Source organism: Ananas comosus, linkage group 7, assembly GCF_001540865.1.
Source record: "Ananas comosus cultivar F153 linkage group 7, ASM154086v1, whole genome shotgun sequence".
NCBI classification, from domain to species: domain Eukaryota; kingdom Viridiplantae; phylum Streptophyta; class Magnoliopsida; order Poales; family Bromeliaceae; genus Ananas; species Ananas comosus.
In genome coordinates, this window is record NC_033627.1 from 2,028,603 (window position 1) to 2,044,604 (window position 16,002).

Consider the following 16,002-nt stretch of genomic DNA (forward strand, 5'->3'; position numbering starts at 1 on the left):
ATATTCTTAGCAATTTACTATCTGGTATGAGGTGTTGCGGGGTTGTAAAATTCTCAAATGCGAATTGGAGCAGCGCGGTTGGCCCCGAGCGAGAGTGAGCGGTCAAAGGCGCCGAGTGTGCGAGTCAAAGATCACGTCCCTCTCGCTCTTCTGCTGCGCTTCTCACTGTTTGCATGCGATTCGGCGGGTGGTAACATGCCTCATGATTCCACTTTTAGCATCCATCCCATTTCATTTCACTTCCCTTTTTTGAAATTTTATTTTATTTTATTCTTATTGTTAATTTCTTTTTTACCGCACGCCGCTGACAAAGGATAATATGGCGTTCTCTCCCCCCTCTCTCTCTCTCTCTCTCTCTCTCCGTTTCGGATTCGGGTGCGTTTTATCGTCTTCTGTTTGGTCGGACTCGGGCTCGCCGGGAGGTGCGAAAAGGGGTCGGTAAGTACAGACTACAGAGAACGCTGCCGTTGCTTTGAGAACTGGGCCAACTTTGCTTTAGGGCTCCGGGTGCCACTTGGTGCGCGCCGAGAAACTAGTCGGTGGACCGGTTCCACCACATCCACCGTCCGCGGACCATCTAATTAAGCTCTTCTCACCTGATGCGTTTGATTAATTGATATTGTGGGACTGGGCCCGGTCGCGAAAGTGGTGAGGTTGTTTCCGAACCTCTCTGCGATGGAAAGTAGGAACGAAATGGACGGATAGATTTGAGCGGTGCGCGGATGACGTGGTGGATCTGGTCCGCGAAATTAGTTCTCGTGCATGGGACACGCTACAGATGTGTCGGATCCAGGGTGGCGGATGGAAAAGTCCATGTCGTAGTCTTGTTATCTATCTTGTCACGGGAAAAGCAGTGCGCGTGTATATATATATTTATTCTATATACGTTTACTTTTTTTTTTTTATGAATATAATACCTAAAGAGGTAATGGAATGGGAAAATGAAAATATTCATGGTACATTCACCACCTTCTCTTTTTTCTCTTTTTTCGCCTTTGACGAATGGAATAAGTAGATGTTGTTTTTCATTCAACCAATAGTGCAACCAATCAATCACATAAAATTTATGATTAAAAAATTATAAAAATAAAATAAATAAAACGGATAGCGTGTTACCTATCTCTTAAAAAAAAAGAAAACCCATAAAAATAAACAATGGTGCCAGATGAGCCTTCTTCAGGCCAAGAACCAATTCCCACCTTATTATAAGATTAACTAAAGTTTAACATTCATTTTTGTAGCACAAGAGAGACTACAAACTTTGTAATAGTTACACCCCTCCTCCTTGAATACCTCTTACACCCACATGGAAAAAATAAAATAAAATAATGCACTACACATAAAACACCACCCAATTACAAAGTTCAAACTTACACATGCAATTAATACACACGAAAAGAAAAGTTTTGCATGCATGCAAAACGCGTTAAAAGCGCTTAATTAACTTGCTAGACGAAAAAATTTTACGAGATACATCGATCTCATCACGGTGCATCAGAGGAAAATAGTTGTTATCAATCGGTTCACAGGTGACAGGTTCGAATCTTAAAGTCGACATCACGAGGCGATGGCCATCCTTGCGGTCGAAGCCCTGACTCCTCCCACGACGCCGGCGAGGAAGGCGCAGACCCCGCGCACCGCCCGCTCCACGAACCTGGCGAGGGCCTCAAATGGGTCGGCGGCGCAGGCCGTGCCCCCCGCGGGGCGAGTGCACGTGCGTCGCGCGCTGTGCCAGAACCGCGTGAGGCAGCTCCGGTCGCGGGTCGCGAGGATGGCGGCCGACTGGAGATACGCGGAGGCCGCATGCTTTACCTGTCGAATATAACATATTAGAAACACCGTTCTCAGGTAACTTTACATAGACTCTGGCTATTATGCTATCAAGAGCACCAAATATTTAATATTATTAAGTTTTTTGCGGCTGTTAGATCAAACTCTTTAACTATTTTTGTCTGTTAACTTATATTATTAATTCAATCAACCAACCACTCAATCGTAAAAATTAATATCATTCTATCTGTACATTCCTTAATTTAAGAATCGAAAACTTAATAGTACCAATTACTTGATGCTATTAATAGTATAGTAATATAATTTATTTTATATATTTAATTTAGATTTACTGGATAAATTTTATAAGACTATCGTATTACATGCTATCATTTTAAGTTTTTAGAGAAAAACGGTAATTCAGCATGCAATGTTACCAGCTGATTGCGGATGCAGATGGCGGAGGAGTCGAAGCCACCGTGGCCGGCGACGTCGATGCCCGACCCGGCCCGGCTCCCGCGGCTGCAGCTGCCGATGCCGCCGAGGGCGGCGGTGGGGGAGTCGAGGCCGAGGAGGATGTCCTTGAGGCTGGTGTACTCATGAATGCTGCCGACGCTGCTCGACGGCGACTTCAGCTTCGCGGTGCGCGGCGAGGCGGCAGAGTCCAGAAGCTGCAGCTCCGTCTCCATCTCTACTATCCATACACTACTTAGAATTCCTATTCTTTTTTAATGTTTTTTTGGTTTCCCCTATAAGTTTAAGATGGTTTGAGGAGGGATGAAATTACGGGTTTGAGAGAAGAGAGAATGGAGAGGACGAGGAGTCCATGAATCTGGGGCTCTCTATGTGGTTGGTGTTATGCTTATTTTTATCAACTACTAAGTTTGAGAGAGAGGTGTGGGGGATTTGGTTAAGAGAGGAGGAGAGCGCGCGGTTTTGGCGGGTATTAACTTAAATCGGGTTTTGCTAAATCGGGTCACCCTGACGTGGATACTGCTTCCTTGTTTCCGCAAATAATATCATACAGGATAGTATAAGAAAAAAAGGTATAAAACAATATTATTTTACTCCTTATTTGTAATAAAAATAATTTGTTTAGATAATAATAAATCATACGAACACATTAATTAAAAAATGTACGGATTGAAAAATAAAGTATTGTACGGAGATAGAGGTTGAGAAAGCGAAGTATCTAGAAATGAAAGGAGGGAGAAGATAAGGCCAAGGTTGAACTACGATCGATATGACAAATTTTATAAAAAATAATATATAAATATAGATATATATCGTGTGTACCGTAGTTAATTTTATGCTAATGTAATGTAATTTTCCGTCCATTAGCATTACAAGGCTTTCAATACCAAAGATTTACTGACACCTTGTTTTAATATCCAGTTTATTTGAGTCATTATTATGCCTCGACGCCTTGTTTATGCCGTGAATCTTTAAGAAAGTAATGCTAACTTTAATTACGATAAAAAAATTAGTTGTAATTAATCTTATAGGTTCACTCTTTAACGACCAACTCTTTAACATTAGTTTTGCAATTTTTTTTTTTAATTAAATACTAGAATCCATATACAATGGTTTTTACAGATTGTTAGGATGGAATTTTTGCAAGATTGCAATGGCATTTGGTTCGTGTAAGTAGCAAAAAAATTTTTCCTTCAAAATTATGACTTTTTTATATGTAGGTTTTTAGATCCTGTAAATTACATTTGTTTAAATTTTTTTACTTCAAAATATTAATTAATACAAACAGCTCTGTGGAATTCAAATATGTAGATCCTATATATTTTGGGCCCAATGTCACCCATTAATAACATTGTGGCCCAAGATAAGTTAGGCCCAATTGGCATTAACACATTTTCAGCTTTCTTTCCCCGTCTCTTCGGAAAATGAAAGGAAAATAAAAGAAAAAAAAATAAAAATAAAAAAGAACTCCCTCAATCATTATTATAGTACTTAAGTGACAAATCAAGTGGGTTGGTGTAGTGGATCAGACCAAGGTCCATGGGTTGGGCCTACTCGGTGTCAACATTAGGTCCATGTGCCCATTTCCTTGTGCTGTTATATGGTCCACACTCCGGTCCCAATCAAATGGTGACAAAATCAATTGGGTGAAATGCATATCGGTACCTGCAAATATAATAAATTATAAATATGTTCTTATAAAGCTCAATTTCCATGTGTTGTTTTTATCAAAGTTCTAATATTTTCAAATACGCCTCTCTGGTTTGTTACCGTTGGAGAACTATTTATATTTTAACAGTAAATAAATGAAATATCAATTTTGCTATCATAAAAATGTCCCTCCAAAAATCACAATAGTATAATATAAGAGAGATAAAAATGACAAGTTATCTCATAAACTAATTGGGTTAAGTATTTAACCTATGGTTAACTAAAATTTTCTAATAGATTCTAACGGTAGGAATATATTTAAAAATACTAAGACTTTTATAGTAACAAAATATAAAAGTTAAATTTTATAAAAATATATTTATAATTTATTATATTTACAGAAACTTATATGCAATTAATCTAAATCAATTCAATACTTAGAAAATATATATCTATCAATTGGTCTATCAGTTAATAGATTCATGGTACCCGAATTGTTCTGCCTTGACATAATTAGAAATTTTACTGCAAAGACTTTTGTTGGCGACACACACGCGGCGCTAATTCATTAGCTATCATTGTTTTTCTTTTTCAGCTTACTTTTGGTTTTACCGACCGTCCCTAGAGCAAGTGACAAAGAGTTTGGTGGTTGGTATCTGAGACCCAAGTTCGAATCCTAGTTGATTCACATTTCTAGCTAAGTTTATTTTCTAAATAAAATAAACGAAACAGATAGCGTGCGACGTATCTCTTCAAAAAAAAAAAAAAAAAAAGCAGCTTACTTTTGGTTTGGGCCACACAAGTGGCAGCATTTTGAGGTGCAGGTATGCGTCAAATGAAATTACTTGATTGCGGTCATATGTTTTTTGCATGCTAATGACGTGGAAAGTGGGCAATCGCACATTCACAAAAAAAAGAAGTTAGTTTATAAGGTGATCCAATTTAGCTAGTTTATAATTGGACTAACTAACAAGCACTTTTCCACCAAACTCTAGCCTAAATGGTTGCAGAGTCCCGGATAGAACAGTATACGGAGAAAGATAATATACTATTTGTTTAGTCTATTTTATCTATAAATAAATTTAGCTGAAAATGTAAATCAATTAAGATTCGAATTTGGGACCTTGGATACTAACGATCAAGTATTTTGTCACTTGAGTTACGAACGGTTAGTTACGTTACAATTATTATGCTCTATATTTGAATTAGTTTTGCCAAATATCTTAGAAAAATTAGAAGCTAAAATAGGACTGAAGAAGCCCTAAAAAGCTAGCTTTTTTCGGTTAAATCCTATAGTAACCTAATTTGTGTTCAAATTGGTAGAACACAGATACTTCAAAGTGATCAAATTTTGTATATTGAGTTTTGGCTCTACAAATATTTTTAACTGTAGATTTCGTTGGCTTGTGGTAGTCCAAACAGGTACTCAATTTTCTAGTCCAAACAGGTACTCAATCATATAAATAAGAGAAATATATATTCTCCCATTATTTCATAGTGTTACGTAACTTATATATATATATATATTCTTCATGCATGGGGTTCACACATGATTTGGCCCAAAGAAATGGAAAAAGAATGGGAGAGTTTTCCAAAGGCATGATGAGGTTGGCGAAAGAAAACAACACCACAAGTGTGCAGCTCAAATAAAGACTTGTGGTCCACGATCGCTACTTATTTTTCAATTGTTTACTTTTTATTTTTTATTTTCTTGTGTTTACGGATGTCAATGGGTATGGATACCCGAAATTTTATCCGAGCCCGAAATCGAATGAAATGGATATATCCGATGGATATGAATATGGATTCGGATATGAATATAAAAAATAGAAATCCGACGGATATGAATTTTGATTGTACCCGACCCGAACCTGAATTTATTTTATATTATATATATATATATATATATATATATATATATATATATATATATATATATATATTTGATGTTACATTTGAATTTGTATTTTAAAAATTTAAATTTAATATAATATATTTTGAAATATTAAAAAAAGAAATAAGTGTTTCGGATTCAAATTTTCGGGTTCGGGTTTCGGATTTTTGGTCGGGTTCGGATTTGGATATGAATTTTTATAATCCGTCGGGTTCGGGCTCGGATTCGGCTCTCGGGTTTGGAGTCGGGTTCGGGTTCGGATTTTTAAAAATCCGCCCCGAATCCAACCCGTTGACATCTCTACTTGTGTTGGACAATATGTATATTGTACTTTATTTATAACACCATAAGATAATAAAGTAGTGCGATCGATGATTCGATATATCAATAATGTGAACCTCAAGTATCTGTTTGGCCTAGCTCGATAAAACTTTTTTATATAATTTTTAATTACTCAGTAGAATCATCTAATTAAAAATAAAAATTTAGTTCTCTAGCTTTATATTTTGATAACTATATATGTTCCATAAAGCTAAAAGCGAAACCTTTCGAATTAGATCTTTATTTTGAAAATCTTAAAACTAGCCTAGTTCATCCTTGCAATAAATGAAGCGGGTAACGTGCTACCAATTTCTCAAAAAAAAAAAAACAAAAAAAAAACCATTACATCTGGGATTTATGTATACAGGGAAATTACAAAAAAAAAAAAGGGAAAAAAATTGGCTCTATGAGAATAAATAATTAGATTATAATTATAGCATTTGGTTTTAGGTTGTGTAATGGAATCAAGTAAGCGGCATCGGTCGCTCAGAGGAAACTAGCGTACAAATTGCCAATAAAAAAAATAAAACTATAATCGAACAAAATCACACTTTGAAACAACTTCTAACATCATTAAAAGTATTAATTTTTCCTAACTATTCTGGATTCATCTGACGATTAGTTTATAGGAATTGTTTATTGGTTGCAGGTAAGATAAGGAATTTGGTAAAATAATCAATGATGTAGACACGCTTATTAACTCTATAATACAAAATACAAAAGATATATAGAGTAATAATTGTTGTAATCAATATGTACACAATCATAAATAAAATCAGTTTAAAATATTCTAGTCCTCTTTTGTGAACTAGTGCCCCCCTAAAAGGGTGAAATTATTTAATATAAAATAATCCAAAATTTTCTTCAAAAATGAACCTCGGCATCGAAAGGAGTTACATTCGTGCGATTTTTTTCTTTTTGGAGAGAGAGAGAGAGAGAGAGAGAGAGAACGGAAAAATGCAACATACTTTTTCTTTATTTTAGAAAAAATAAACTTAACTACAAATATAAAACAACTCAACTTTGAATTTAAAATCTCGAATATCAACTCTTAAATTTTTTGAGGCATGTGCTAGGAACAGTTAGTTATTTATGTGAAAGTTATTCTTCGAGAACAAAAGAAGAGCTTAGACATTCACAAAAGGCTCTTCTTCTCTCCACATGCATGGATGAGATGGCAAAAATTAGGATCGCATTTTAGACCTTTTTGTTCCAATTATTAATTATTGGCACTTTACCATTTCTTGTAAAAATAAAAGTGCCAATTCCATTTCTTTGGGCCAATCATGAGACACCCTTGTGCTATGCTCTTTTTTCTTTCATTGGATGTGTTATATTTTTCTGAAATATAATTAAATAGATAATTAAATAGTTAATAGTGTGTTAGCGTATAAAGTTCGCGGTTCACCATATGTCAATTGTTGCAAGTTCTGGAAAAAGAAAAAGAAAAAAAGGATTACTCATTCGTCAGCGAAGAAAGTGACATAAAATTAAATTTGACACGAAGTTTGAACATTTTAGCAGGCTTTGAATATTTTTATATGGTTCATTATCGACTAGATAATGACCCGATTACGTCGATAGAAACTTTTCTTGTTGAGATGTTACTTGTTTAAGAAATTAAACCATTTATATTGCATAAATTAATGAATGTGTCTTTCCATGATAGCAAATATTCAAATTGCAGAGAAAAGATATTCAATTTCAGCATCAACAATTATTGAACATCCACATAAAAGCTACATAGATAGCCATTCTCTTACAAACAGTGGATGAAAAGAAAATGGAAAACATTTTCTAACTCTTGATCTTGTTAGTAAGCAGTAGCACTTGATTTATTAAAGAAGTGAGATAAAGCTTACTGAAAAGGTTAGAGACAAAAAAAAAGTAAACTAAGTGTTATTCATGCAATTTTTATCTTAACATATTGTTCGTCAGATATTAAATGCAGTGTATGAAATGTATGGATCGGGCGATAATTTCTTCGAAAGCAGAAGCCTAAATTGCCATTTCAGAGATGCGCACTTGGTTACGCACAAAACATGCCTGTTTGTTGCCTTCTAGAACAATTTCCTCTTTTACTAAGAATTTGATAAATAAGAAGCAAAAGATGCAACTTGTGATTCAGAATTAAAATTTGTTAGGAAGATTTTAATGAGAACTCAACTAGAAATTTGAAGTAACTAATTTTCGAACTTGCAATCTCATGTACCAATCATCAAACTCTTAGTCAACATGAAAGTATTAGTGATCCTTCAAATATCTCCACAAAACAAAATTTATTATATAGAAAGGTATGGAATGTCCCAAACAACATTCAAAAGCTACTCTTATCACCAAATGGACACTAGTCACACTAGCTCTTATTTATTGACTCCACCCCTGTAGTTTTATAAGGATGCATTGAATGAATGAACTAAGCTATTTTAACCAATTTCCCCCTCCTCTATATTGAAGCTCCACATGTGATTCAAACTGCATCTACAACAACACCCATGCATACCTACACCTAGCCCTGTGATATCCTCTGCATCTCACCACCCAATATATATATTATATACTATTGAAGCCACATGGGGTTTGTTTCTCAGAATGGAAACAACACAGTGCTTATCCATTTAACAACCATTTCAACAAAACCCACAATCCTATATATACCTTCCTTTCTGAAAAGATCATCCTATTCCTTGGACATTTATGATTTATGACACCACATCAATAGAGAACCTCAAATTCACAAATTCCAATTTCCAACAAGATTCTTTAGTTCCAAACTAGAGGAATCATAAAATATATGCTTTTGTACAGGCTTATTAAATTAATATTCATGTGCTATACATGGGTCTATTGAATAATCTTGTTTTGGACCAAAACAAATAAATTAACACAAAACCAAGTTCACACTTATTTTGACCCTTCTTGGTTTTCACTGTATCATGTTTATCTCTTTTCGGGCACACGTATATATATAGCCACAAATCGTGGGAGTCAAAAGGGATAGTGACAAATTAGTCCTCTCCTTGGAATCTTGTAATTTTGGGCACTTCTCTCTATCTCCTCACATTATCAATGCACCCACTTTGTCGTGTACTCTCTCTACACCTCTTCTTTAGACAAACACACACGCTTTTGCACTTCCACACAAAGGGAGTGCATTTTCTTCAACAAAGCGAGTTCCATTAGGAATTCTCTCTTTATCTCTTTCTTTATGTGTATATCTTGTTGCATGGTATGCTCATTTGAGGGTCTTTTAGTAGGAGAAGGCCATGGAAGGTGGAGTTCATGAGGCCGATGCGTCGGCTTTTCGAGAGTGCTTCTCTCTTTCATGGAGGAATCCATACGTTCTTCGCCTCGCATTTTCGGCCGGAATCGGAGGCCTCCTCTTTGGCTATGATACTGGTAAATGCTTTTTTTACATGCAATAGAGGATGTTAACTTGGTAATAACTTTTTCCTGTATCTACTGTTTAGTTCAAGAGAAGCCCCCTTTTAATTCTTTTTTGGTTTAAATAAATGACTCTGCTATTTTTGAGGATTTCATTGTGATTCATACAATAGTCTGAAAACTGACACCATATATGAAACACAAAGTTCACTGCAAAAGCAACTCAATAATTTTACAAGACAAAGAAGCAGTTGTACAACAACATCTGACCAAAAAGTTAAGAAAATAACTTACAATTAGCTGTTAGTTGAAGTGATCTCAGTGCATTAATGTTGTTGTTTGATGGCCCTCTGATTCGATCAGGAGTAATTTCTGGTGCTCTGCTTTACATTCGCGATGATTTCTCTTCAGTCGACAAGAAGACATGGCTGCAGGTAATGAATACATCTGTTTCCTTCCAGTTTTCCTTTTTTTTTGTTTCTTTGGTGTCAAAGATGATCTCAGCATTATGTTTCAGTTTGTTGTTTTATGAAGCAAACTGTTTCATACAAAGGATACTGCAGAAATTAGTTGTATGCAACTTACTCTACATGCCTAGTCTAACTTTAATAAGAGTATGTAGAAGTGTAAATTTTGTATCACACTGTTGAGCAACTGTTAAGGCCCTGCTAATAAGTAGGTTCATCAGTATCATAGATTAAGTTCTAGAAAATTATGTACACCCAACAGTTGTTTAACCAATCTCTATTACTCTTTTAACAAACCGGCGGCGATCTTTGTGTTGTTGCCAAATTCATCAGAAAACTGTTTTACTAGGTTCTCTTCAAACTATTGCGAAAGCACATTACAAAGACAAATGTTACAATTTCCAAACAGAGAAGGTCTCAAGGAATGAATTAATTCTAATTTTTGCAAATCATCTATGTTGATGGTGGAAAATTTTATATATGCAGGAGAGTATAGTGAGCACTGCAGTGGCGGGCGCGATCATAGGAGCGGCGATTGGAGGATGGGCGAACGACCGATTTGGACGGAGAGCCTCGATCCTGGTTGCAGATTTCCTATTCTTCGTGGGGGCGGTGATCATGGCCTCTGCTCCTAACCCGGCCCTCCTCATCGTCGGCCGTGTATTCGTAGGCCTCGGCGTCGGCATGGCGTCGATGACCTCCCCGCTTTATATATCAGAAGCCTCGCCGGCAAGAGTCCGAGGAGCACTAGTCAGCACCAATGGCTTCCTCATCACAGGAGGCCAGTTTCTGTCCTATCTCATCAATCTAGCCTTCACAAATGTAAGGAACAACAAAAATAAGGCCTATCAAATTTCTCGCGAAGTAACCGTAGATTCAGTTACCATCAACAGCTCACAACTAACAAAACCGACAGTAATCTGATGAAACACAACAGAAATAACTCGAACCAAATAGACAAATTAAAGTTGAGGAGCTGTTGATCTTCTGAAAACGAAGCGAAATCTTATGATGCAGAAATATGTTCTTCTTTCAGGCGCCAGGAACCTGGAGATGGATGCTTGGCATTGCAGGAGTTCCAGCTCTAGTTCAGTTTGTGCTGATGCTGCTTCTTCCCGAATCTCCTCGGTGGCTTTACAGAAAGGTTTTGTGAAAGTTTCACTATTTATATTCGATAGTAACCGCTTGTAGGTAGGTACCTAGATTCGAATACGTATTAAATATATATTGTCCAATTCCTGTTAATTCAGAGAAGGGAAGAAGAAGCTGAAGCAATATTAAGGAAAATATACCCGCCTGACGAGGTCGAAGGGGAGATCCAAGCTCTCAGAGAATCAGTCGAGGCAGAAATCGAAGAGAACAAGTCGTCAGAAAAGATCAGCTTCGTCAAGCTGTTCAAAACAAAAACAGTGAGGAGAGGGCTAGTTGCAGGAGTTGGGCTTCAGGTTTTCCAGCAATTCGTCGGCATAAACACGGTAATGTACTACAGCCCTACCATAGTCCAATTAGCCGGGTTCGCATCGAACCAAACCGCGCTCGCGCTCTCCCTCGTGACGTCCGGGCTAAATGCTATGGGGTCTATAGTCAGTATCTACTTCATTGACAGAACAGGAAGGAAGAAGCTGCTTATTATCAGCTTATGTGGTGTTGTCATGTCCCTTGCTGTTCTGTCAGCAGTTTTCCATGAGACCACTTCACACTCTCCGAGTGTTAGTCGGTCGGAGACCGCACACTTCGCGGGCAATACCTGCCCTGGTTACAGTGCGGCGGCGACGACTCCGTGGGATTGCATGAGATGCCTCAAAGCCTCCTCCCCCGACTGCGGATTTTGCGCTTCTGGAACTAATAAGGTAACCATTCTCAAACTTCAAGGTCTCATGAGTTGCAGTCTTAAGTGTCAGAAACTGAATTATACAGAAACTCAACTGCAGCTATTTCCTGGAGCATGTTTGATCTCGAATTCGACGGTGAAGGACCTATGCCACGGAGAAGGCCGGCTGTGGTACACCAGGGGATGTCCGAGCCGATACGGATGGCTAGCGCTGATTGGCTTGGCTCTCTACATCATATTCTTCTCCCCGGGGATGGGGACCGTGCCGTGGATCGTGAACTCGGAGATATATCCTCTGAGATACCGCGGTGTTTGCGGCGGCATCGCGGCTACCGCAAACTGGATATCTAATCTGATTGTGGCACAATCTTTCTTGTCGCTGACGCAGGCCATCGGGACGTCGTGGACATTCATGATCTTCGGCGTGCTATCATTGGTTGCATTGTTCTTTGTGCTGATCTTCGTGCCGGAGACCAAGGGGCTGCCGATCGAGGAGGTCGAGAAGATGCTAGAGCAATGGGAACTGAGTTTCAGGTTCTGCGCTAAACGGCCGGAGAAAATCAAAAACAATTCAGGTGTATAAGTGCTCTGAATTTGAGTTAATGCATTGTGTTTGTAATCAATTACAAACATTTCAACAAAAACAAAAAAAAAGCTTAGATGAGAACTAAGGTACAAAGCCTATTAGGTTCTTCAAAATAGAGTTGGGCGCGTATTCAGAAAGGAGGGATTCAACGGTCGAGATGGCAGGGGAGGAGGTGACCCGGATGGGCCAGGTCCATGCAAGCGTTTCTGGCCTAACACGTGATCTTATGGGCCTAGAATATATGAGCCCAGGCCACTAATGATTAATCGAATCCCTTCTATGTACAAGATTAAATTGAGCACGTGCTCAGCTCGTTTAGACTCTGTTTAGATGCATGAATATATGTGATCTTTTTTTTTTCAATGTAATCAATAAGCACACAGTATTTAGAAGATGAGATATGCGATCAAATATCGACAAATAATATCATATTTAACCTCTCGAACTATTTTTTTCGGTACAAATTAAATTACTTGGTAGGTAAAATATATTATCCAGCAAAATTATGAACATTATAAGACCTCTCAAATATTAAAACTCAAAATTTCAGTTTCCAATCACACACACACATCTTGGTACCAATTATTTCCACATCTAAATAGTGCCAATAATTAATACAAATAAAAGAACAAAATCATGCAAAGTTAGGCCTGTGAATTGCTTTTTAATAACACTCCATCAATTCTGATCTATTTTAATTTAAATTATCCAAGTCAGTCAAGTTAAAACTAAAAAATTGCTTAGATCACGAATCGATAATTCATCAATAAAAATAGGGTAACTCAAATAATGTAAATCACAAGATCAATTAAAGTCGAAGGAGAATTAATTTTTATTTAAAAACAAGCCTGTCTCAAGCATACCATCCACTCACACGGCGAAACGTGTCTTCGAACATCCAATCGCAATCCAACAAGTGGCGAGCAAAGAAGCAATTAGCAACGTTAATTAAACCCACTTGTTGCGCCATAATTAAGTTCCAAAGGATCCCTCTTTTTCCTCTCTTTTAATTTTATAAAAAATAAAAAAATAATATTATATTCCGTGTATTTACGAGCACACTGTCCTATCCATGCAGCACCCCACTCCACTCTGGGGAATTTCCTTCTGATGTTGCTGCATTGCCGGTACCGGCATCGCCATTACTTTTTGGCCGCTTTTTCTCCGGCAAGACGCCGCGCATCCGCACACGCGTCGCCCCCTCGCCGATCTCGAAGGGCTCTCCCTCCGTGGCCGGCCACCGAGAGACAACACACGCCGTGGATCGGGATCGGGAAACACAAAAATATATATATATGAGAAAGGGGTCGGATTAAAATAATGGACGCTTGTGCGTATCAAAGGACCAGACTTTACGGTCCACAAATTGTACGATAAAAATGCCCGGATAACTTATTTTATATGGTCAAGGACTATAAGACTAGGGTTTGTTAACTTAAAAAAAGATTAAAAGATGTAGATAGAGATCTTATCTGAAGATTGGCCATATCCACTTTTTTAATTAAGAAACGGATTATGAATTTATGATCAATTAATGTCGCCTGAACTAAGAGAACAAAGGCTAATAGTAGCTTTTATGAATTGTTTATTTAGCCAATTAAAACAAATTATATGGATGAAAGAAAACTTTAAAAAAATTAATTAACTACCCATGGTGTTGATTGTTCATAATTTTTTTTTTTTTTTGGTTCAACAAACTATAAATTGCTATTTTGTGATTGCTGACGCCTCGCTCGTTAACTAACTACTTTATTTATGATCACTATCTACGTTGCGCTCTGAATATACTTTCATCATTTAGAGCCCATTAACTTGATCACACTTTTGTTTCTAATTTTAGATACAACCATTTCTAATAAAATGCTTAATTGGTAGATAAAAGGTTTAGAGTTCATGTAACTTAATTAAAATTCTAAGCGAAAAGTACTCTAATTGGATGCTTTTGAATTTGTTGCAGATCAAAACTATTGTACGTAAGTGGACTTATGCTTATCCAAATAGTACTTTTCAAGTGGCTTTTTTTAAATATATATATATTACACCCCCGACTAGACCAAACGAGCCCTTAACGGTCGGTAACTTTACTCCTATAACAAAACATCCTAGTGTATTTGTGTTAATTAATAGCTGATATTAGTTCACTATAATCTTTGGAAGAGGAATTAATGATAGTAAAAACTTCAAATAGCATCCCTAAAGTTTCACACTTTCTCATTTTAATATTATGTGGTCTAAAATATATCAATTTAGTATTTTGTGGTTTATTTTTATCTTTATATTATCGATTCCAGTAATTTTTTTCATTAAATCAGTGACAAAGTTAAAACTAAAGGGCACTAAAGTGAATATTTGATAAACATAGGTGAAGTATCTGAAGTTTTTTGTATATAATTTAACAAAATATTAACGGAAAAACTGACGAAAAGATAAAAATAAAAACAAAGGACACTAACTTGATACACTTTAAACTATAAGGTACAGAAATAGTATATGAAGTTTACCCTTAATGATAATAGTGCGGATCTACATTATAGGTTATAATGGATCTAATGCTCTACCCAACTACATGTATAGTGATCTTTATTTGCAAAAGAATCCCAAATGGATGCTATGATTCTATGATTCCATGACTCTACTTGTACAAAACAGTTGTCATAGAGTACTCTATTCGTAAATGAGTGACAAAAAGGATAATGGAGAGGATGCTTTGATAATTCACTACCCACACATGCATGGGCCCAAGTTGCATGCAACACAAAGTGATCAGTATCCATGATTAAAAGAGGGTACAGGAGACATGAAATTATGTGAACGCACTCTCTCTTTCTTTTATTTAATTTAATTTCCTTGCTGGTTACACTCGATCGGAGCAGTGTCGATCACTTTGAAATGATCTCATTCTCTCCCTGCATGTGGGTGGTAGTTCCACTTTCGCGCTTTCCTTTTCCCTCGAATTATGCTTGGAAATATTTCGTGCGATATATTTTTTGAGAGATAGGTAGCAACACTATCCGCTTCGTTTATTTTATTTAGAAATAAGTTTAGTCCGGAATGTGAATTAATTAGGATTCAAATTTTGGACCTCGGGTATCAACCACCAAATCATTTGTCACTTGCTATTTCGTGCGATATAGCCTGATTTATTCGACCACCTTGTGTGATTTAAATTATAACACTTTTGCTTTTCGATGTCTGTGGTTGTTCCTCTGATTTGTTCGTTAGAAATATAGTGTTAGCATGTAACGATTATTATCACTATATTAATGAGAGGAGAGGAAAAGATGATCAACTAATGGCTTACAATGCGTGCATATGGGGAAAGATGTTTTTGAGCGGTATTATGATCTACACAATTACTCATGTAACATGCATGTATTTCTCATCAATGTAGTCCAAGTTCATCTTAATTAACAAGGTAGCTAGGGAAAGAAATTTAATTAATTAAGTGCTAGATCCCAGTGCATCTATACATCTATACACCATCGATTAATCAAGCCTCAATCTCTAACATTAATTGAATATATGTAACAATTTTTAGTATTTGATGTTATTGAGGACTGATTAATGTGCGACATACCATACTTATGATGCAGGCAATAATTTCACAAGAGTAGGGGCTATATTA

At 36.7% G+C, this 16,002-nt stretch overlaps 2 protein-coding genes across 2 annotated transcripts; one reads left to right on the top strand and one right to left on the bottom strand.

Annotated features, from left to right (window-relative positions):
* On the bottom strand, nucleotides 1,204-2,609 carry LOC109713425. The gene is made up of 2 exons (XM_020237495.1): nucleotides 2,208-2,609; nucleotides 1,204-1,812 (listed from the first exon to the last, which is right to left on the bottom strand). Exons 1-2 carry the CDS (start codon nucleotides 2,457-2,459, stop codon nucleotides 1,558-1,560), a joined length of 507 nt encoding a protein of 168 aa, XP_020093084.1. The 5' UTR covers nucleotides 2,460-2,609; the 3' UTR covers nucleotides 1,204-1,557.
* LOC109713200 (probable inositol transporter 2) lies at nucleotides 9,193-12,806 on the top strand. Its single transcript, XM_020237192.1, has 6 exons — nucleotides 9,193-9,508; nucleotides 9,857-9,927; nucleotides 10,447-10,782; nucleotides 10,997-11,104; nucleotides 11,211-11,810; nucleotides 11,892-12,806. Exons 1-6 carry the CDS (start codon nucleotides 9,376-9,378, stop codon nucleotides 12,372-12,374), a joined length of 1,731 nt encoding a protein of 576 aa, XP_020092781.1. The 5' UTR covers nucleotides 9,193-9,375; the 3' UTR covers nucleotides 12,375-12,806.